This window comes from Paecilomyces variotii (genome assembly GCF_004022145.1).
Source record: "Paecilomyces variotii strain CBS 101075 chromosome Unknown C8Q69scaffold_16, whole genome shotgun sequence".
NCBI lineage: Eukaryota > Fungi > Ascomycota > Eurotiomycetes > Eurotiales > Thermoascaceae > Paecilomyces > Paecilomyces variotii.
The window spans coordinates 168,024-187,817 of NW_021167155.1; the positions used below are offsets into that span (position 1 = coordinate 168,024).

Here is a 19,794-nt window from a genome sequence, read left to right on the forward strand (position 1 = left end):
TGCGTCACTTCGCAGTTCAACGACAACCAGCTGTCCAAACCACTTGCTGGGCGACGCTTTTTGACGCATCGAGATAATCCGGCGTTCTTTCTCAGGACTATTTCATATCTCACAGGGAAGACTGTATCCAACGGTTCATAGTTTTTCAGGTCACATCGGAACCTAATACAAGCTCCCCGCCATACGGAGAGCGGCCATCGGCTTCTTGATACATTCACCAAAATGGTAAGAGTACAGCATCAAATAGCTCCATCGGGGCGTATCACTAATGTTACTCTCTAGTTCCGTTCAGAATTCTGGGAGGACGACCCTATGGAGGGAGTCATGGGCTCCTCCATGTTCCATCGCGGCGGTGCCTCTCGCCGCTTCGACGAGTACTACCGTTGCTATCCTGTAGCAATGATGCCTGGACCAGAGAGAGAGAATGTGAACCACGGTGGCAAGGTTATCATGCCGCCCAGTGCCCTGGATAAGCTGACTCGGCTTCACATCACTTATCCTATGCTTTTCGAGCTGCACAATGGAGCAAAGGAGAGGATGACACATGCTGGTGTGCTGGAGTTTATCGCGGAGGAAGGGAAGATTTATCTACCATTCTGGGTTAGTTCACAGATTTTAGACCCTCTGCATTCCACTCTGTGCATAATGCTGATAATTATTCGGGGTGAAAGATCATGCAGACGCTCCTTCTTGAGCCGGGCGATCTCCTCCAGATCAAATCAACAGACCTGCCTTCTGGCCAGTTTATCAAACTGCAAGCTCAGTCGACATCCTTCCTCGATATTAGCGATCCCAAAGCCGTTCTAGAAAACGTCTTCCGTAACTTCTCATGTCTCACGAAAGGCGATGTGTTTACGTTCCATTACAATGATCAGGTGTACGAAATGGCGGTTTTGGAAACTAAGCCGGCCAACGAGAAGAACGCCATCTCCGTCCTGGAGACAGATTTGGAAGTCGACTTTGCAGCCCCCGTAGGCTACGAAGAGCCCAAAGTTCCTAGCGGGACGAGTACTCCTCTGAGCATGCCTGGTGGAAAGATCCCACCTGGTGGCATGCTTCATCCTCACGGCACTATGGCTCAGGCTATCAACTACGCCGCCATTGCTCCAGAGTCCACAGATGCGAACAAAGGTGCCAAGGCCGCGTCGTCGAATTTCCTCCTGGGTGGCCAGCGGTTGAATGCGAAGAAAGGAAGTAAAGCTCCAACACCTCAGCCTACCACACCTGCTCCGGGAACAGCCAAGACACAGCTTCCACCTCCTACACGGAGGACGAACGGACCAATGCCGCTACGACTGCCTCCGAATCAACTATTCTTCGGCTACGCTATCAAGCCCGTGAAGAAACGCGATGAGCAGGGCAGAGTCGCTGATGAAGAGGAGAAGCCGAAGTTCCAGGGTGCTGGACAGACCCTCCGGCAGAAGAAGAAAGGCGTTAGTGGAGCAGGCACCCCTGCATCGGGCAGTGATGCTGAAGGTTCCAAGGGAAAGGATTCGAAAGGCAAGGACACCGGCCGTTCTCTTGGGAGCTCCCGAACCCTCCGGTAAAGGCGTCTTGATCTGGATATCTATAGTCGCGTTATCCTTACGACTGTAGCTCTATTCTTCGAACGATATTAATCGGCTGGCGCTCTATGTGTTTCTGGTGCATAGCGGTTTGGGTTGGCGCTTAATGGTACTGTGACTTCTTCTGAAATAGAAATATACGTGGGTTTTCTGCCAGACCGCCACAATGAAACGACTTGTAAGTCATACCAGCAAAGCATAAGCACCGTATTCTGGTCACTCACTGTAGCTATAAAAATCTCCACACTCAGCAGTCAGTATAGAGCACTCTAGCCTAGCTCAGTTCCCTCTTAGCTTCATCCAAAACATCATCCACCCAATTAACGCAGTTCCGCGCTGGCGGGTCAGGCTTTGTCTCCGTCAACACCCTTGGATCGTATGGCGGGGGATGTTTTGCCGCAATCTCTTCAAAACGATGCAGCATCGATTTCGGAAGCTGAAATTGGAACGTCGAGTCCTTGTAACCGTCTATAGCACCAAATCTATGGCCTGGCTTTCGTTCGTAGTCCATCCCCATACCGACGGTTCCTTTAACGTGGTAGAATCGTCCAGCTAGCTGGTCACTGTTCTGAGCGGGCACCAACGCGATGCCTTCGTGGTCGGGGTTGCCTCGTTGTGTGAACCGGACTCGGTAGACGTTGTATGTTGTAGTTTCGAGAGACATGATGGGGGTTAGATGGCTAATCGTGGTATAATAGTATCGAAACGCTTATAGTCTTTGTATTGTGTGAAGCGAGATCAGATCTGCCTCTGGCAAGGTGACAACACGTCAACTCTTACCTATTTCAGCTTCAGCTTTTCATGCCCTTGTTTCGTCGGACAGTCATTACAGAATCGGAGAGCGGCATCTCGCGCAAAAGGCTAATGGCAAAGTACAGTATAATGTCGAATCCACGATCTTCCTCTAAGGAGTTCTCCTTTTTGGTCGAATCAGTTAGGATCCTTCGACATATAACGGGAACCGCCTCCAACTATACGGGTTGGGGCTCTTTCCATCCAGATCAGCGAATATATATATCCGCGGAAATAGGAGTTGTATACGGCGATAGATGTAGTTCAGACATTGGTGCATTTCTTAATTCAAGGTAAGTTCAATCGCATCGTACTGCACATGCTAGTGGCTTCATTACACAAATAAACGAGGGGAGGCACTTCTGGAAGACTTGAAGACACCATGTGCCAGCATTACGTCCAAACAAACAAGTTGATAATTTTGGGGACCCTAGTGTGCTCCAGGCCTAGAGACTTCCCTTATCTTCCGGGTCAACTAGTGGACTGCACTGTGCAGCAGAGTCACGGATTTAGATGGCTTGTTTCAGGGCAGCTAGATCGTACCACAATGAAGTAGTTCTGAGAATAATTCAATTATGGTACCATTCAGAAGTCTCCCGGTTGGTTTCCCAAATCGCATGTAGCCTGGGTATTAACTCCTAGAATGCAAAATACCGCTTTGAAATGAACAATGGCAAATGATTCAATCAAATATTCGAAATTAGAACGAGGCGTAAGTATAGACAAGAATGGAAACAGCGAAAAGAGTCAGGAAGACGGGGTCGCAACTTTGATTTTCCCCTCTGCTATTGCGACTTTCAGTAGATATCTGACATCTCGTCGTAGCTTCAGCAGGTGGGTCTCTGAATCCTTGACCTTCTGGAATTCGAATGATATAGTCCCAGCTAGATCGGTCACGTCGTTTGAAGCATCCTCTGAAGCATCCATGATATTCTGGCTGATAAGATCGGTTTCCTCACTTATCAGCGCTGCAATCCGATCCTTAAAAGCCTCCATCTCCCGTCGTTGTTGCAATTGCATTTCTTTTAATAACTTTTTCGTGCTGTCAAGGATATTCTCAGCAACTCGGTCAATTTTGTCGCTGATTTCCTTGAGATCTTTATGAGAAACGGGCCGCGCAGATGTCGTTTCAGGAGGCGATGTATTGACTCTGCTCACCACGCCGTGCGCTGGATCCACGGCAGGAAGTCTGCTCTCATCCACAAAAGTTTCTGGATCAGTCGAAGTATTCATCCAGTTATCCATACGCTCCTGCCACGCGTTGAGCTTTGCTTGCTCCTCCTGCTCCTCGTCTTGCTGGGGTTGCTGTCTTGGTGTCGCCTCCAAAGCATCAAGTGGTGGTTTTTTGTCCTCGCATGGTCTTTTTTCTGCTTCTGTTCTCCTAGCCCGTCTCAAAAGTTGTCTGTTCCGTTCCGAATGCCATATCCACTGGCGCACAAACTCGGAGGCAGGAGTAAGAAGTTGCGCATCGTTATACTGACTGGGCTCGGAGTTCATAGCGATTCGAGTCCTCTCCTTCTTAATGCTCTCCTTGAATCGCCTTTGACACGACTGCCATGAAAACGTCCTTCTGGCTCGCTTTTGAAACTCTTCACTGATCTTAATCCAGTCTTTGCACTGATAATCTGCGTCCCATCTATCACCAAAGGTTTCTTGGCATATTTGCAGGAGGATCAACTCCTGGTGAGCTGTGAGTCGCCCCCGAGTTGTCGCGATGGGGGTGACCCCTCCTAGCGATCCATTTAACCCATGCATCCCGGTAGGTGTACTGCGGGTAGTAGGAGGAGTAGGATTGTCCGCGAGGCCGTTCATATTTAGGCTTATCGGTGAGAGATGGAGATGTCAATCGCGGTGGTCAGAATCCAGACATATGGTTAATAGAAGATATTCCTAAAGAAGAACAAAGGGGAAAATCTGAGCTGACTGGAAATTGAATCTCGAATAAAATCGTATGATGGTTATCGTGAACTCCCCTGACTAGTGAGCGGTAAGACGCGCGCGACGCGACCTCTCCACGCGATCAGTACGAAGGTTCTCCACCGAGAGGGACCAAGAACTGACGATGATCCTGCGAGAGCTCTTACAAGAGCCCTTAAAGAGACCTTTGATAGATATTGTCATGTAATTACTAGGTATTCTACCTTTTTCCTATCAGAATCAATTGAGAAATTATCTACAAGGTTATGTTTCTGCCGGCAGTATTGGGCAAATATCTACTGGATTGGGTAACTTTCGTCAGGCGGTGTACGAACAGACGCGTCTAACCGCGTGTTTGTCGCGATGGCGGTGAAGATCACGAGACCCGGGCCGAGGATGAGAAAGAATGCCTCGTTTGCCATGATGAAGCAGCTGTCATGATAACTGCCTCGAGGGTTGATATACGCAAGATACGATACAGGTTGCAGCATCGAGCAAGGAATCTATATCCTAGTCAACCTACGATGTCACATTATTACACAAAGGAATCGATCTAGAATTACTATGTGAGTAAACACCGTGGGAGTGACCTTCTGATTCAAATGAGCCTGAACAGCTATCAGCGCTAAAGATGAGGGCCACATTGTGTAAATAATTGTGGTTTCTATGCCCGAGAACCCACAGAACAAACTACCATTTCCCAGGAATCCATCAGTTTTCGTGTTCTTTTATTCTGCACGGAACTCTCGTTGCAGCTCTGAATCTACCATAGCCTAGACGACTTCGTGGTAAAAGCCCTCGTCGAGATCAGGATATTCAGCCTGATTTGCACCGGTGAAGTAGCTTGCCATGAATGATCCATCGAAAGCAGTAGTATCAGTCGCAGCAAAAGCTGCTGCAGAGTCGGCATAGCCGTTGGTCTGGCTATTGATTCTCTCCTGCTTTGGGTCCAACAGACTATCAGCCGTTTGAGGGAGCTGCTTGTCTTTGTCATCTCTCGCATTCTCGATGCTACTGAGAACGCTGGTTTCGGTCTTGTATTCATCCGTGAACGAACTGCCAGACTCGACTTTCTCAGACTTAATCTGAACGGGGGTCTTGATGTTCAACATGCTGATGTCAGAGTCGTCGTCGAGGTTGATGGCGTCGACAACGCTTTGGCCGCGCTTGCCCAAACCGCCCTTCTTGGATGGGGTCGATAGAATCTTTGCGTCGAGATTGCTGCGGTGACTTTTCCCGCTCGACGGGGTGGATTTGGTGACACCATTTCTTGGTCCTCGAGGACCACGAGGAGTCCGGGGTGTGCCTCCGTTTCCACGGCCACGGGGAGGGACAGAGACTCCGTTCGCGGCGGCTTCCGACTTGAGTTGTTCGGCCTGGCGACGGTATTTACGGAACTGGCCTTCGATCGAATCATAACTTGCAGAGCGACCATACATGGCTGCCATTCCGTTGTAATCGAGCTGCGCATAGTCAGATATAAGAGCGATGATAAAAGCCCCGGAGGAGTAGCTCACTGACCTTAAGGCTAGGGTGAGCTGCGATCAAAGCACTGATGAGGCGTTCAGTGGCATCGGCACTCTTCCAGTTGACCATTTTTGTAGCTTTCAACGCTTCAGAATGCTACTTAGTTCTTCTATAAATGCATGTCAGTCTTTCTCATCGAGTATGATAAGATATGGAAGACATACAGATTCCGCCTCTGGGTTAAGGTATGGTGTGGTGTAAAGGATTTGGTGTGTAAAGTGGACAAGAGATGATGTAGAGACAAGGATACCAATGTGTTCCTCTTCCAGATGGGTGGCGTGAAAGGCAGAAGTAAATCTTGGGCACCCTCAAAGTTTGTTAAGTTGTAGTACAAGTGAAGCTCAAGGAACACAGTAGCCAAGGGTCGGTGAGAGAACCACTGAGAGCAATAAAGTAGTCATGTACACGAAGACATAAGTCCAAGTATACTGAGGTGCGCGCTTTTATAAGTGCCAGACTCTAAACTGACGTTCATCTGTGGCCTTTCTGTTTTCAGCTCGCGGAACATATGTCAAGATCTTGGAGACAAAAGGATTTTTTTACACGTAGGGCTCTAATCGCAGAGATTGTGGAGGGGCATACTCTCAGTTCTGGCGGGGTTAGCCGCTTGAAGTAGCGAAATCAATAGATATGCACTCGCTGATAAAAGATCCCTCTGTGAATTCATCCAACATTAAGGTCCAACGCGACAGGTTTGTGGACACTGATACGACCCATAATGACACGATACAAGGAGCGATCAGCATGGCCATCCCTGTGGGATACGGTTTGAATGTATACGCTATCACATTAATGCTGTCTCTAGACTTGAACCGGTTCTTTTTTTATGCAGGGATTTATCTGATCTGTTTGCTGGAATTAACTGGAACCAGGGCGAATGCAGTCTACTTTTTGTGATTTATCCAGTCAGAAATATAGATAAGTAGTTAAGGGACGGCTAGAGATGGATGCATGGAAATACATATGACTACGTATAGTGGCGGAAATTGGATTTTAATTTCTACTGCTGCATGTAGCATAGCGATTTGTTCGAATATGCTTTCTTTTAAGATACGAATATTCTCATGACTCCCTTTTCTGTGCCGGTCTTCAATGACTGGAAATCAGATAGCATCGTAAGCTGTGCTCCCCATCACAGCTATTGGAGGGCGAGTGCTAGCATCGCGTGTCGGGACCTGACTAATAGACAAGAGCCAGGACGTCAAGATTCGAACCCAAGAACGTGGGAATTGGAGCTATCAGGACACTTGCTCCAATCCGATGATTTCCAACAATGCGGCGCCATCAAGAGGGATATGCAGGAATCGTCTCGAGATAACACACTAACAAACATTATTATCCCAGCCTCACATGTCCTGCGGCTAGGCAGAAGCCGTTATGCAGTCCTACTGCCCGGGGATGTTAGCAGAAGAGTTACCCAGGCGATTCGGAATCTCGAAATGGCTTTCCGAAAGACATAGGTCCCTTTCTACCCCTACACCGCCTCAGACGATGCCGTGATTCGAGCAGCAGAAGCTCCGTTCCTGCGCATATCGCGCGTCATTCACAGGGTCAAAGACGGCAGAGAGAGGGGTAGAGCTGCGTTTTCCGACAGACTGGACTCGAGGTATACGGAAGTACAGAGGGGAACAGGTGTCGTTGGCGTAAGGTTTGCTGGGTCGTCCGTAAGCGAGCACGGATCGTCGCGCCTTGTTTGCGTTCTCCACGAGGCGCATCCACCATCATCCACCGGCTGGGATGTCGGCCACGCTGATCCTGTAGAGAGGCCGTTATAGACTCGAAAAGGGACCCAGGGACAGTTTCTTGTTGGAACTTGGGAGCTGTCACGCATGAGAGATAGATTCTTGCGGGAAAGCTGTTGTTATCCTGCTGCAGGCTTGCTATCTTCTGAGGTGCCTGTACTTCTTTACGCTTCTTCACAGACGACACAGCTACTGATAGAATACACGACTGATCTTTAACTTCTACATTGGTCGCGGATGAACGCGGAATCGATACTTGATGGGCCTGAAAAGTGTAGTAATCTGTTAACAGATAACTAACTACGGCAATAAAGCCATCTTTTCAGACATAATTTCTCAAGTGAACGCAATCTATTCTCAAAAGTGACGGCTGGCTCCCTGGGAGGAGCCGATACTTCTCTCATAACACATTCTTCATTGTGTGCTTGCTCTTTGTTTTAAAACTCACCTCGTCCTCGACCCTCTCTCCCTCTTCTTCCACCACTCTCATCTCTCACACTGCATCCTATCACCCACTACTCTCTGAATACTAGCAGCTACAAACCAAGGCATAGCGTTCTTAAGCTTACCACGATGCCTATGAGGTGGACTCCCGAGACGGACCAGCTTGTGAGCTTTTCCCACGCTTGTGCTCCATGAACATGCACAATTTGTGTTTTCATTCGAGTCCATCCCTCACGCCACCCTTGACCACAGACTGACATGAACACTGCTATAGTTGCTGCTGAAGATCCTCGAGACTCATAATCTCTCTGTCGACTCAAAGAAGGTCGCAGACGCATGGCGTAAGCCCATTTCCTCCCCATGCATAACTCCAATATTAACCCAACCAGCCGGAACTGAAGCTGGCTCTAAGCCCACTCCCCGCGCCATCACTGAACGTCTCGTTCGCATGCGCGCTCAGGTTAGAGCAAGCGGAACTGGAAATTTCAGCATCGGCAGCAGCAAAGGCTCTGCAGCTTCCACTCCTCGCAAGCCGCGCGCTAAGTCTGCAGCAACCACTCCTGGCTCTGGGAAGCGCAAGCGCTCCGATGCCAATGCGAACGAGTCTGTCAATGGTGACGGCGATGAAGAGATGCAAGCCGATACTCCGTCAAAGAAGCAGCAGAAGCCAAAGCGTGGTCATGTCAAGAAGGAGTCGACCAGCTCTGAAATAACCATCCCGGACCTCGACACCATTGCCGCTACTCCCGCCAAGCGTACCCGCACTCCTGCTGTCCATCCTTCGGATATGGTAGTCTACCAGAGTGAGGGTGAGAACAAATCCATCGACAGCTCCGCGTCCGAGTATGTCCCCGAGGAAACAGTCGGACAGGAGAACACGTACCTCAAGGATATCGATGACGAGATGGATGTGCAGGCTTGGGCCTAGATTGGACCACCTGTCTACTCTCACCTCGTGTCTCATCGCCAGTGCTCGTTTCATTGAGAAAGTTTTATGGTTTTCAGCTGTATGGAGCAAAGGGAGAGGAACTTTCAGAAACGCCAGCTTGGGGGGAAATTGGTTTTTGACCACCGGATGCCATGTATGTAGATAGATTAGCATGCTAGTCCGTCGGAAATGGCCTACCTTTATGGGATCTACACTTCAGGAGAATATAAGCGGTAGTCTTCCTGTGTACTATTAAGATACTGTAGTGCCTAATAAGAGTGGATCTCATTGCTGTTCGCACACAACTATGCGATATGAAGTATTCTTTTTGAATTAGCCGACCTGCGGAATATATATTTACGAGTACTGCACGAAACGAGCTAAATACTGAACAGACAATCTACGCGGAACGTATAAGTGTCATATGTCTAGTTCGAGGCTTCTGTCACACGAAGAACTTCTTATTGTATAATTGGACAGAATACAGAGCGCGCGAGAGGGATCTTGAACTATTTTATTCGCAAACTTTCCATAACAGCGCCTTCGATCTCTGTAGAAAAAGGAGCTTGATATTTCTGTTATTCCTCAATAGACACCTCCCATAGGAAAATTCATCACGACCAACGACCAGGATACAGAAATAGTGACTAATCTCCAGGGGTTCGAGCTCAAAAATGGTCATGCGCAGACAGAACATAGGTTCCGTCACCAGAGCTACAAATCCATGTCCCCTAAAAACAACACCCTGTCTCATGACAACGCACGACGAAACCCAAGTCATAGCGCATGAAGACGTGCATGCTCAGAGACAATAACGAGGAACCTCTTAGATAGTCTCATTGGTCACATTATCGTATTCTTCGATTGGCTCGGCCTTGATCTTCTTCGGAGTAATGGGATCGGCCGCTTCGCTCTCCTCGTCGTTGTCTGTCTTTGCGTTGCTTCTCTTCTTACGCTTGGACGGAGTGTTCGGGGTAGAACCAGATGCTTTTCCGTTTGCTTTGTCTTTGAGCTTTCTGATCCGGTGCTGAATGGCATACACGGTACAATCTGATATTATTGGCGTTAGAAGTCAAGGTAGTAAGTAAAAGCGGTTGTGGAACTCACCGCCACCCATGTACTCCGAGAGCTTGTCATAATCCATCTTCACGTTACCAACAGCTATGATGGCGACCAGGAGCTAGTATTGAAGTTAGTAGTCTGTGGTAGTAAGAGTAGTTGGAGATTTGGTGATATAATGGGAACTTACGCGCGCATCTGCCTCCGCGTTCCAGCTCATAGGCATCCTGGGAGAGAGATTTGAACAGTATTGTTGTAGAGGTGCGTAGATACTTTCAAGGTAAAGATAGAAAGTTACACTGCTCTAGGATGATGATGAGATGATAGGAGTTGAGAGAGAAATGCCCTGTAGCGTGAGAACTGAGAGGCAGAGTCAGACGTAAAGAGACGTTGAAGTGTTGCTTGTGGAGTGCAAGAAGTGAGGGCTTATCTGGACTCGGAGCTGCCCGCGCACTCTTTGTTTTCATAGATACAAGTAATCATAAAGGCTTTGTTCCCAACCTCGCTAGACTAGAAGGGCCCCAGTCTCTCGCTTGCAACACTCATCCACTGTCAACAGTATTTAATCTCTCAAATATCACCTCGTCCTTCTCCTAACATCTTTCATCTACAACTACCACCATCAGATAGCCCTCTACGCGTACGGAAGTGCCTACACTTATCTCTCAGTCAAACAGCCTCGCCATCCTCTACACCTTTCAATACCATCAATTCTCCAACCAACCACGATGGCTCCGTGGACCGATTCCAACGACCGCAAGTTGCTTCTCACCTTGATCGATCTCAAGTCGAAGAAGGACTGGGCCCGCAGCGCTGAACTGATGGGTCCCGAGTTCACTGCTGAAGCTTGTCGGTAAGTACCTAATCTTCTGATCCATACTGTCATGCATAGATTCTATGTCAAATACCTGTGTGCTATAATTGGACAGTGACCAGTGTTCATAGTCTACCAGCATTCATGATAATATAGCGACTGTGATTATTTCTGACCACAAAGCCTGCTCACTGATTGTCTACCTCACATGTCACGTGGTCTATAGTTCTCCCTTTCGTCGGATATTGTCCTAGTCTGGCACAGCTGGCTTGAGCTTATCTTGACCTTTGTGTACCCATGTTATTTGATATCTTGCTCTGAGAAATACCTCACACTTGGATATATGCTGACCAAATAATAGCCAGCACTTTCGCAAATTCAAAGATGAGGTCGATGAGATAATCGCAGCCGCCGAGGGCAAGAAAAATACCTCTACCACCGCTGATCCTACGGCCGATACTCCTAAAGGACGCAAGCGCAAGGCCCAAGCCACTTCTTCCGTCTCTCCTAAGAAGCGTGGCCGCCGCGCTGCAGCCGCTAAAGTCAAGACCGAAAGCGCTACTGAGGATGAGGAGAGCTCCTAGGCTGTTTTGGAGGTACGGACGCCCGGATATGTTCTGCCTCTTATCGCGAATCTTGGAGAATAGAACTAATGAATTTGTATTCTTATAGAGATTAGATGACCGCCTTATGCGTTTCCAGCATCTGGCTGATGGATCTTTTGCCGGGTTTAGGACGGTTTGAATGTTCACTTGGGATGTACGCTCTAAAGTAGAGATAGTATCAATCGCAGAGATCTTCGTCGCGTATATTTCAGATTATCGTAGAGTCGTACATAAATGTCTCCGTTAGAAAACGCGCTTTCACTTTTTAAACGAGTATTTATATCTCATTCTCCATTACAATACGACTAGAAAGCACGCAGACAGTTCGATAATGATAGCCCGATGACAAGACTGCCATCGAAATGTTGCTGTGCTTACTCATGGTAGTTTCTGATTGATTCCACGCTACATAGTAGAAAATAGCATCATGCCTTGGACAAGGGCCAACATACAATCTTCCTTGATCGAGGAACACAACCGAAGTCTCAGGTGAAGAAAAGCAAATATATTAAACATCTTGCATGATAATATCAGACTAATTGACCTATTGAGAGAAGGCATTATTAAGACCAGCGTTTGAATTTCCAGTATTATTCTTTATCCTCATAGAACTGGACAGAATAACCCTCAAATTTGAGAGCCTCATGGAAAAGGATTGGTTGAAGACTACGGGTCATGATGGATATAAGCAGTTCAAGTGGATGCGGAACAATTACCTTTAAAGGAGGGTTAAAGAAGCAATTAGTAACTGTGGTTGATATGACTGGATATCACCCTTCAGAATGGACTCAGTCTACAGGAAGCGACTTCTGTGACAAAAAGATAAAAAAGATAAACATTGATGATATTAACCATATCCTATCTAGAAACGCCCGAAGCCACCATGGGCAACAGATAAAGTACACATATGTCAAGTGCTGGAGGACATGTCCATGTTGACTTTGTATCTGATATTATTCCCCTGCATCTCACCCCTCGTGTGCGGCTTACCCTCGTCATTCTTAGTCTGAGGTTTCGATTATCGGCTTGGGGATGAATATTGATCTCCACGTCCTTGTTTTCGAGGTTGTGGTCGTGGCCGTGATTTCCTTCTAATCGATTTGCTTGCACCCCTTCGATTAGCGGGACTGCGACCGCGCTGATCGGCTTGAGTCCTGTTTGAGAAGGGAGTGGGAATCTGCACCGATTTGAATCTCCCGGTTTCAGGTGGTGAATATGCCCCGTTACTTGTCTCAGTACCTGGGCTTGCAGTACTATTGTTCGGCGAGGTCCTTCCTGGTGTATCGTATCTGGCAGCGCGGGCAGATCGATGGTCCTGGCGAGAGCGTTTTTGTCTATTCTTGTTTCCGTATGTTCTCTTTTTGCGTTTCTCATGAGACACTGCTACGTATCTTAGGATTCTGGCTTATCACTAACCTGGTATGTCCGCTTTCTCGATTGTGGTGTAGCAGGAGCTGGAGACGACGATTCAGAGCACATGTCACTCTCTTCCTCTGATTCCTCTCCTGAACCTTCCTCAAGATCGTCGGGGATGAACCGTTCACTGGTTTGCCGTCTCTCATCCAGCACTGCTCTTGCACGTTTATAAATCTCAGGCAATTTCTTTCTGCGAGGGGTTATATTAGGTACACTCATGTTCCATATCGGCCTCTTGGGTAACATACCGAAGTGTATCCGCTGAAACGATACTAGTCCCCAATTCTTCTGCGACGGCCCTGAAGTCGGGCTTCAATGGACTCATCTCGAGCGCCACTGCTAGAAACAGATGCTCCTGTCGGAGATCCCATTTAATCGGTCGTCGACGATTTATACCGCATGGAGATCTCGGCTCGTGGTCCACTCGGTTCTCTGTCGTATCGCGCTGGCGATTATTTATCTTCGTCTTCGCCATCGTTGTTCTTGGGAGGTTCTGTTCAACGAAAAGCACCGGGTCACATAAGGCAGAGATCGGTGAGTATGCAAGAATTCTCTCTGCTCAGAGACAGAGGACAGACAGTTCAAAGCAATTCTACATGGTGCTAAATACTAAGAGACGGTGAAGCTAAAACGCGAATCAGACACGAAAGCGCGATTACATTTGGTACTTTTGACAGGCATCGCGACGCAATGGTACATGCTTGGATTAGTTCAGTCAACGGAAAGATAATCGCTAAGGTAGTGAGAGTCCAAGGATCTAAGAGGTTAGTATTGATTCAAATTTGAGAGATAAGTCCCAAAATTATAGGAGATAATCCTCTGTAAAGTGCTTTTTGTGGGTCTAGTTTGGCCCTGCTCGTCCGTCGGATATCACTAGTTTCGAAAGATGCGCAGACATGTCTCAGTCGCGTCTGCAATGGACATTACACGGTGAGATAGATACGCGACCAAGGCCAAGTCGCGAAGGAATTGCTATCCACTTAGATGTTCTTAGATGTAGGAATCGTTGGGAGTAAATATGTACCAATGAGTAGTATAACCGTCGATTGCGAGAGAGATATGACAACCACTAGTTCAGCAGTTTATGAATACAATAGATTCAATTACGACTTTGATCACAGTCATCTAGGTAGCGGATTATATGCCTCCTTGTCAGGTAGCATATCCACAAGTGAGATGGCAAGATTTTCTGTTCTATTATCTCTCAAGACATTGTCCGAACCTTCCGCGAAAATCGCCATTGCGCTGTCCACATCGAGAACCGTGCACGTAGACGACGCGTGTTGCCGTCGCGGGCTCTGTCTTTTGCATCTTCAGGATTCCTTGCCTTCGAGGATCAAAAAATGGAACAAACATCTGTTGGAGATAAGCTTCCTCCCCGGTGGCTTCAAAGCATTGCCCATTCCGCTGGGCTACACCATCTCGATGGCTTATGGTCAGCAGCACAAACAAGTGGTAGCATATCTTCACAGCTGGTCTGGATCTCAATGCCTAGTGCTCCTTACCACGTGAGCTGCTCCGACGTAAGTAGTATATCGGACTCTTTAGACTGCTCAACCAAGAAGGAGAAATCTCCCCTTGGGCGCCCTGAATCAGACTTTGCATACATGTTTAACCTTCCCAATCCTGCCACTGGTTAATTACATCATAAAGCCTCTCAATCACCTGTTTAGTGGTTCCTCTGTGGGTACGGTAATCCCTGAAACCTCGTTTTCTTTGTACATATCTTGGGACCTGCGCTTTGTTAGATACCGATAAAGCTGATAACAGGTAACTGGATATGTGGGAGATAACTGGTCTTTGCAATCGAACAAGGATAACTAGTGGGAAATGCAGTAAATGGCAAGCGTCTACCCGTAGGAATTATTTTTCTCTCTGGAATATACACAGTTTGATGACTATTCGGAACAACAACCCATGGAAAAATGTATCGGTCTATTGTAAAGAAATGGCAAAGAAGAAATACAATCCGGAGAGTATCAGTTTAATAAAGAGGAGATCAGACTGCTTATCCACCGTCTGGACTCTTTTGAACCTGAAGGTGGTATGTGTAGAATTCACCCTCTTTAGGGTCTTTGAGAGACCCTTTCGACCAATGGCTAATAAAGGCACCGTGAGACATAGGAATGGACAGGGAGGATAAACTTTGCTTCCATATAGGCAACATCTAGCTCTTTCAGGCAAGTTTATAACGCTCCCCTTAGCGTTTGGCCCTGGAAGCCAATCAAAGAAGGGATCCCAAATCGTAAACCTTCCAGAATAAAGCTTGAACTGACTTCCAGGCTGCTGTATCATACAGATGAAACATGGTTCCAAATGTTAACGTGTATGTGATCTTTGTTCTCTGGAGGATTTTCTTTGTCGATCCGGATACTTGCATGTTTATCCGCCATGAGCAAGTCCTTGGCCCCCCAGCAATATTTATTCCTGACTTCCGTGCAGTAAGCTGATATCCGATCCATCATTCTCAGAAACCATATGTGCATTTCTGATAATCTCGGTGAGATTGGCCCCAATTAGACTCATCCTTGCACCCAAGTCTTCTTCACAGACCACTATCCACACATATCACTCGTAGCAATGGCTACCGGTCTGCGGCGCAGCAAGACCATGCCGGCCGATGGCCAGACGGCCAAGTTCCTCTACACGATCATAAAGCAGCTGGATCTGAAATCGGTAAGTTGGACGGCCTCTCCCCTCTCCGGGACCGGGATAAGGACCTTCGGATTTGAGACTGATCGTGGGAACACCGCTCCACAGATCGACTGGAACCTGGTAGCATCGCAACTGGAAATCTCCAATGGACATGCTGCACGCATGCGCTTCTCTCGGTTCAAGCAACACATGGAAGGCATTCCGACGAATCCACGAAACCCGAGACCGAAGAAGACTCCGAACAAGAAACCCGCGAAGGGCGGTCTCAAGGGAGGATCCGGGAAAGAGACCACTCCGCCGCAGATTCAACCGAAAGAAGAGCATCCGGATGTTCCGTTCAACCTGTCGAATCCGTACAACGTCAAGAGTGAGCCAGCCCCTGAGTCAGCACTCTCGCTTGTTCCGCCGGCCATGTCGTCCATAGCGCCTGCAACAGCGCCAATGCAGGCTGCGGCGTCCCAGAACGTCTCGTATCCCTTTCTGACGGTAGCGCCAGCAGACCTGACCTTGCATCATCCTGTGCCTACTCATCCTTCGAACTTTTAGCCCCAGTCTCATTTCTATCACGGGCAGCATCTATGGGCTCCTGTCAAGACGGAGCAGCAGGATGATGTGCGTATGAGCGATGTATTCGTCAAGGTGGAGCCACAAGGGAACTGACAGGATATTCTTCATTGGATTGTGGCCAAAGCACATGAATGTGTCCTTTCTGTATGAATATGTTAGCTTCTCTAGAGTCTCGCAGTGTTATCCCATGTGTAAACCTCGAATACCATATTGAACCAAAGTCGGAATGTTCTATTCCTCTTGCTATAGATATTCCATTATCAGCTTAATATCCCGTAGATATTCTAAGCTCTTTAATATCCATATAGTACTTCAGCATTCAGTATCAATATCTTCATGATTTGTACCAACACTTTCGAGACGTCTGGATAACCTGTGCTCTTGTCTTTGTAGAGGTAGGACACTTGATGAGAATCATGGAAGTTCGCCAGCCAAAGAACAAAAAGACCACGCTATGTGGTCGTCAAAAGGGTAGGTCGTAAAAGGCACAATTAGAGCACCTGGATATGTTACAGCATTGGTTGTTCACTGTGCAGAGCGGCTTGTCCCGTTTATAGTAACTTGTGCTCACTATCTTGTAGATACGATCTATTACAGAACGCCGAGAACCCCATGCCATGAAGGAAAACAGAACATGATAAACAGGATAACCTATATTAAGCATATTAGGAGTCTATATCATATCCTCATCAGAGAGTATAAACTATAATGTAGTTCACTATCTATATCTATGTCTTGATCATAGCAATAATCACTACTATGGCCATGTAACCACACAAAGATACATTCTGGTCAATCATACATAGTGCTAGGTCAGCGTAACGTTATTTTCGCGGACGTAACGCCGCAGTGAATTTGACCCACGAACACTTCCTATGAGCTGTTTTTCTCTCACAATCGTGTGAGGTTCACGTCAACATTGATCCAACACACAGAGTTCTTCTCACCTCCTCACATCCTCCTCCTTTCCATCCTTCATCCTCATTGATATCAAGACTCGGATAGTACACCCTGAACCATATCGAGGCTCGGGGTTCATTATTCATATCAGGATCAGGTCTGTATATCATATCTTTACTATCCTCGTTGATATATTATGATTCAACTCACTTTTCACGGTGAGAGATCAAGCTAATGTCCCATCCATCTATAGAAAAATCAAATTCAGCATCAAGAATCGAAGACAAAATCGATCATCATGGCTACCAAGACTGCTAACATCGACTCTGTCCTTTCCAAAGAGGGCGCCGCTCCCCGGGACGATTTCGGGTTCGCTCTCGAATGCATGAAGAGTCTCGATGACAACCACAATGTAATAGAATTTCCTTTCCTTTTCATTTCTGTGCCTCCATGTTGTATATGGAAATGATCATTTATACTAATCAGGGAGCACACAGGTCGATCTTACCAAGGTTGCCAATGCTTTGAACTACACAAACGTTCAGTCTGTCGGTAATAGATACCGTGTCTTCCGCAAGAAGTACGGTATTAACCTGAACTGCGTGACTGGTTCTGGCGTTGTCACCACCAAGGCCGGCGATGGCGACGAGATCGACAGTCCCAGCCCTGTCAAGACACCTAGGAAGCCTCGTGCTCGCAAGGGCGCGAAGGTCTCCTCTGAGCCTATCCCGGCTACTGCTGATGACAATTCAAACGATGCTGGCGAAGCTGTTGCCAAGCCGAAGACTCCGCGCCGCCGCAGGACGGTCAAGGAGACCGTCCAGGATACAGATGTGGACACCCTTCAGGCTGCTATCGACGACGCGGTCGAGAATGTCAAGAAGCGCAACAACACCAAGGTCGTCAAGAAGGAATCTGAGGATGAGACTACTGCGGACTCCGAGTAGATGTCGTCAGACTTATTCTGACCAATACGAACGGTACGTTTTGTAGATTGCTATTATATCATCACCGGCAATGGATCATAACTGACGTGTCTACTTGACAGGACAGTATCCGAGATCTGATTATGTTGGAACTTGGAAATCTGTATCTGTATGCTTGAGGGTCACCACTCACTTTGGGGAAGCTGTAAACATTGAAAATTACGTTTTGTCCACCAGCGGGAGGAGATCTTGATATTGGCTCGATGCCAAGGGAGAGATAGTCCATGTAGACAGTCTCCGATGCAGCTGTATCTTCGAACAGTAGCACCTAGGTCATTTGTGATAGCTAGTCGATCTCACTCACCAATAAATTGATATCATACTCATCTTCCTCTGTACAAAAGTATATATCAACATGGCAACTTTAACAGCATCTAGCAGGTTGAGACTGCGAAGATCCTAAAAGACTCAGGATGTCGTCTTGAACCCAAGTCTCATTTCTCTTGGAATGTCAATTTGCTATCCGATTGGTCTCGTTCATTCACCGCTATCCTTTGTCTGCCATCTCTGTATTCACTGTCCCCCAGGTCAAAGCGAGAGTGAGCTAAAGACAACACAACCGCATTACGGCAAATAATTAATGCCACCTGACGCACAATATATCTGAACTCTTCCTCATCATCTGTCTTCTTCTGTCGGTCACTTTTACACTCTGGACATTCCAGTGCAGTCTCTGACACAGCTTGATCAAAATACCAAGGTAATCAGTTCTGTCTTCATACTTCAGTCTGGTATATTTACTGAGATCCACATTTTGTGCTAGGTCTATCTATAGCAAGAAAACGCAACAAAAAAAACATCAACATGTCTCGTACCAACAGCGATGAGCAGCTCCAGTTCCTGCTCAGTTGTATCAGGTACTCGAACAATGGAAAGGTCAGTTCTAGTTTTCATCTTACATCAGTTCTGCAGCTGTATTTCATTCCTCATGCATATAACAACGCTGACACATAACAGGTTGACTTCACTGAAGTCGCGAAAGAATGCAAAATCGTCTCCAAGGGCGCGGCGTAAGTTGCTTCCGTCCCATAATCTGCTATCTAGAGTTGAATGGAGTTCATACTAACTTGCATAACAAGCGCCAAACGCTACGAGCGCATGATGAAAGCGAACGGCATCAATCCTAACGGTGGACCGTGTCCTCCTTCGGCTTCTCCCGACTCCAAAACCAATACCCCGACCAAGGGTGCCACTGTGGGAAAAGCCACTAAGCGCAAGTCGAACGGAGGCAGTCCTGAGTCCAAGAAGGCGAAGATCAAGAAAGCTGCGATCGAGAATGCGGAGAAGCTTGTTGTTCCGAAGGAGGAACCATCTGACAATGAAAGCAAAGATACCCCTTCTCACACTGCGTATCTCAGCCAGGGAGCGATGGCGGACGAGGACACTGACAAGGACTTGTTTGATCAGTTCTGCAACACTGGCGAGGATGATTCTCAGGAGGAGGAGCTCTTCGCGTAGCCGTGTGGCTGTTCTGCTAACAATGTGTTTGTTTGGCATGACTTGCGAGTTTTGTTGTGGGGATCGACCACGATATCGTTGGATGCCTGTAAAGACAAATTGTTGCAACTTACAATCATTGGGTTTGAGAGAGTCTAAACTGGCTTTGGCTCTGTCGTTTGTGACTTGGAGCATATTGTATTGTTTAGCAATTTTGCCCGAGGATGCTTTCCTGGTTGGCGGTAGCCGATAAGGACTCTAGCCCAATGCACTCTTTCTTAGCATCTCAACTTCTTTAGTTAAGTCAATTTTGGGCACATGCGCAGTGGCATTTGCCGCTAGACATTCCCAGCGAGTCTCTTGGTAGTATTCCCCTCTGGCTATGTTTGATGGGGTAAAAATGCGATCGCTCCGCCATGATTCTGTACGACTAAAGGCTA

General features: G+C 47.4%; 11 protein-coding genes across 11 annotated transcripts; 6 read left to right on the plus strand and 5 right to left on the minus strand.

The window, feature by feature from the left end:
- The first annotated feature begins 20 nt into the window (after positions 1-20).
- Positions 21-1,714, plus strand: C8Q69DRAFT_117948 (putative ubiquitin fusion degradation protein Ufd1). The gene is made up of 3 exons (XM_028625174.1): positions 21-225; positions 283-600; positions 672-1,714. Exons 1-3 carry the CDS (start codon positions 223-225, stop codon positions 1,545-1,547), a joined length of 1,197 nt encoding a protein of 398 aa, XP_028481474.1. The 5' UTR covers positions 21-222; the 3' UTR covers positions 1,548-1,714.
- On the minus strand, positions 1,666-2,314 carry C8Q69DRAFT_117970 (hypothetical protein). Its single transcript, XM_028625175.1, has 2 exons — positions 1,799-2,314; positions 1,666-1,743 (listed from the first exon to the last, which is right to left on the minus strand). The coding sequence occupies exon 1, from the start codon at positions 2,227-2,229 to the stop codon at positions 1,840-1,842; it is 390 nt and encodes a 129-aa protein (XP_028481475.1). The 5' UTR covers positions 2,230-2,314; the 3' UTR covers positions 1,666-1,743; positions 1,799-1,839.
- Positions 2,315-2,632: 318 nt separating this feature from the next.
- C8Q69DRAFT_481222 (hypothetical protein) lies at positions 2,633-4,506 on the minus strand. The gene has a single exon (XM_028631585.1). The coding sequence runs from the start codon at positions 4,167-4,169 to the stop codon at positions 3,105-3,107; it is 1,065 nt and encodes a 354-aa protein (XP_028481476.1). The 5' UTR covers positions 4,170-4,506; the 3' UTR covers positions 2,633-3,104.
- Positions 4,507-4,906: 400 nt separating this feature from the next.
- Positions 4,907-6,109, minus strand: C8Q69DRAFT_117987 (hypothetical protein). Its single transcript, XM_028625176.1, has 3 exons — positions 5,966-6,109; positions 5,796-5,910; positions 4,907-5,737 (listed from the first exon to the last, which is right to left on the minus strand). Exons 2-3 carry the CDS (start codon positions 5,868-5,870, stop codon positions 5,048-5,050), a joined length of 765 nt encoding a protein of 254 aa, XP_028481477.1. The 5' UTR covers positions 5,871-5,910; positions 5,966-6,109; the 3' UTR covers positions 4,907-5,047.
- Positions 6,110-7,874: 1,765 nt separating this feature from the next.
- On the plus strand, positions 7,875-9,003 carry C8Q69DRAFT_117998 (hypothetical protein). The gene is made up of 3 exons (XM_028625177.1): positions 7,875-8,152; positions 8,262-8,328; positions 8,377-9,003. Exons 1-3 carry the CDS (start codon positions 8,117-8,119, stop codon positions 8,913-8,915), a joined length of 642 nt encoding a protein of 213 aa, XP_028481478.1. The 5' UTR covers positions 7,875-8,116; the 3' UTR covers positions 8,916-9,003.
- Positions 9,004-9,508: 505 nt separating this feature from the next.
- C8Q69DRAFT_481228 (AT hook motif protein) lies at positions 9,509-10,370 on the minus strand. Its single transcript, XM_028631586.1, has 3 exons — positions 10,165-10,370; positions 10,023-10,095; positions 9,509-9,965 (listed from the first exon to the last, which is right to left on the minus strand). Exons 1-3 carry the CDS (start codon positions 10,198-10,200, stop codon positions 9,742-9,744), a joined length of 333 nt encoding a protein of 110 aa, XP_028481479.1. The 5' UTR covers positions 10,201-10,370; the 3' UTR covers positions 9,509-9,741.
- A 139-nt stretch (positions 10,371-10,509) lies between these two features.
- Positions 10,510-11,545, plus strand: C8Q69DRAFT_481230 (hypothetical protein). The gene is made up of 3 exons (XM_028631587.1): positions 10,510-10,827; positions 11,150-11,384; positions 11,461-11,545. The coding sequence occupies exons 1-2, from the start codon at positions 10,703-10,705 to the stop codon at positions 11,370-11,372; spliced, it is 348 nt and encodes a 115-aa protein (XP_028481480.1). The 5' UTR covers positions 10,510-10,702; the 3' UTR covers positions 11,373-11,384; positions 11,461-11,545.
- A 705-nt stretch (positions 11,546-12,250) lies between these two features.
- Positions 12,251-13,366, minus strand: C8Q69DRAFT_481231 (hypothetical protein). The gene is made up of 3 exons (XM_028631588.1): positions 13,058-13,366; positions 12,810-12,999; positions 12,251-12,750 (listed from the first exon to the last, which is right to left on the minus strand). The coding sequence occupies exons 1-3, from the start codon at positions 13,282-13,284 to the stop codon at positions 12,412-12,414; spliced, it is 756 nt and encodes a 251-aa protein (XP_028481481.1). The 5' UTR covers positions 13,285-13,366; the 3' UTR covers positions 12,251-12,411.
- A 1,746-nt stretch (positions 13,367-15,112) lies between these two features.
- Positions 15,113-16,247, plus strand: C8Q69DRAFT_481235 (hypothetical protein). The gene is made up of 2 exons (XM_028631589.1): positions 15,113-15,485; positions 15,570-16,247. Exons 1-2 carry the CDS (start codon positions 15,390-15,392, stop codon positions 16,008-16,010), a joined length of 537 nt encoding a protein of 178 aa, XP_028481482.1. The 5' UTR covers positions 15,113-15,389; the 3' UTR covers positions 16,011-16,247.
- Positions 16,248-17,229: 982 nt separating this feature from the next.
- On the plus strand, positions 17,230-17,878 carry C8Q69DRAFT_531135 (hypothetical protein; the record flags this gene model as incomplete). The annotated part of the gene is made up of 2 exons (XM_028633744.1): positions 17,230-17,343; positions 17,429-17,878. The coding sequence occupies 2 exons, from the start codon at positions 17,230-17,232 to the stop codon at positions 17,876-17,878; spliced, it is 564 nt and encodes a 187-aa protein (XP_028481483.1).
- A 606-nt stretch (positions 17,879-18,484) lies between these two features.
- On the plus strand, positions 18,485-19,793 carry C8Q69DRAFT_118072 (hypothetical protein). Its single transcript, XM_028625178.1, has 4 exons — positions 18,485-18,617; positions 18,681-18,793; positions 18,875-18,927; positions 18,997-19,793. Exons 2-4 carry the CDS (start codon positions 18,722-18,724, stop codon positions 19,373-19,375), a joined length of 504 nt encoding a protein of 167 aa, XP_028481484.1. The 5' UTR covers positions 18,485-18,617; positions 18,681-18,721; the 3' UTR covers positions 19,376-19,793.
- Position 19,794: the final 1 nt, after the last annotated feature.

Excerpts from the sequence above, each read along its gene's own strand:
- C8Q69DRAFT_481235 (XM_028631589.1), top strand. The coding sequence starts at position 15,390 with ATGGCTACCGGTCTGCGGCGCAGCAAGACCATGCCGGCCGATGGCCAG. Across the intron at positions 15,486-15,569 it reads AGCAGCTGGATCTGAAATCG|ATCGACTGGAACCTGGTAGC; the intron begins GTAAGTTGGACG and ends ACCGCTCCACAG.
- C8Q69DRAFT_117998 (XM_028625177.1), top strand. The coding sequence starts at position 8,117 with ATGCCTATGAGGTGGACTCCCGAGACGGACCAGCTT. Across the intron at positions 8,153-8,261 it reads CTCCCGAGACGGACCAGCTT|TTGCTGCTGAAGATCCTCGA; the intron begins GTGAGCTTTTCC and ends ACACTGCTATAG. Across the intron at positions 8,329-8,376 it reads GAAGGTCGCAGACGCATGGC|CCGGAACTGAAGCTGGCTCT; the intron begins GTAAGCCCATTT and ends TAACCCAACCAG.
- C8Q69DRAFT_117970 (XM_028625175.1), bottom strand. The coding sequence starts at position 2,229 with ATGTCTCTCGAAACTACAACATACAACGTCTACCGAGTCCGGTTCACA.
- C8Q69DRAFT_481228 (XM_028631586.1), bottom strand. The coding sequence starts at position 10,200 with ATGCCTATGAGCTGGAACGCGGAGGCAGATGCGCGC. Across the intron at positions 10,096-10,164 it reads ACGCGGAGGCAGATGCGCGC|CTCCTGGTCGCCATCATAGC; the intron begins GTAAGTTCCCAT and ends CTTCAATACTAG. Across the intron at positions 9,966-10,022 it reads CTCGGAGTACATGGGTGGCG|ATTGTACCGTGTATGCCATT; the intron begins GTGAGTTCCACA and ends CAATAATATCAG.
- C8Q69DRAFT_117948 (XM_028625174.1), top strand. Across the intron at positions 601-671 it reads AGATTTATCTACCATTCTGG|ATCATGCAGACGCTCCTTCT; the intron begins GTTAGTTCACAG and ends TCGGGGTGAAAG.
- C8Q69DRAFT_118072 (XM_028625178.1), top strand. The coding sequence starts at position 18,722 with ATGTCTCGTACCAACAGCGATGAGCAGCTCCAGTTCCTGCTCAGTTGT. Across the intron at positions 18,794-18,874 it reads GGTACTCGAACAATGGAAAG|GTTGACTTCACTGAAGTCGC; the intron begins GTCAGTTCTAGT and ends GACACATAACAG. Across the intron at positions 18,928-18,996 it reads ATCGTCTCCAAGGGCGCGGC|CGCCAAACGCTACGAGCGCA; the intron begins GTAAGTTGCTTC and ends TTGCATAACAAG.
- C8Q69DRAFT_481222 (XM_028631585.1), bottom strand. The coding sequence starts at position 4,169 with ATGAACGGCCTCGCGGACAATCCTACTCCTCCTACTACCCGCAGTACA.
- C8Q69DRAFT_481231 (XM_028631588.1), bottom strand. The coding sequence starts at position 13,284 with ATGGCGAAGACGAAGATAAATAATCGCCAGCGCGATACGACAGAGAAC. Across the intron at positions 13,000-13,057 it reads GTTTCAGCGGATACACTTCG|AAAGAAATTGCCTGAGATTT; the intron begins GTATGTTACCCA and ends AACCCCTCGCAG. Across the intron at positions 12,751-12,809 it reads CGAGAAAGCGGACATACCAG|AGAACATACGGAAACAAGAA; the intron begins GTTAGTGATAAG and ends AAACGCAAAAAG.
- C8Q69DRAFT_481230 (XM_028631587.1), top strand. The coding sequence starts at position 10,703 with ATGGCTCCGTGGACCGATTCCAACGACCGCAAGTTGCTTCTCACCTTG. Across the intron at positions 10,828-11,149 it reads TTCACTGCTGAAGCTTGTCG|CCAGCACTTTCGCAAATTCA; the intron begins GTAAGTACCTAA and ends ACCAAATAATAG.
- C8Q69DRAFT_117987 (XM_028625176.1), bottom strand. The coding sequence starts at position 5,870 with ATGGTCAACTGGAAGAGTGCCGATGCCACTGAACGCCTCATCAGTGCT. Across the intron at positions 5,738-5,795 it reads CAGCTCACCCTAGCCTTAAG|CTCGATTACAACGGAATGGC; the intron begins GTCAGTGAGCTA and ends GACTATGCGCAG.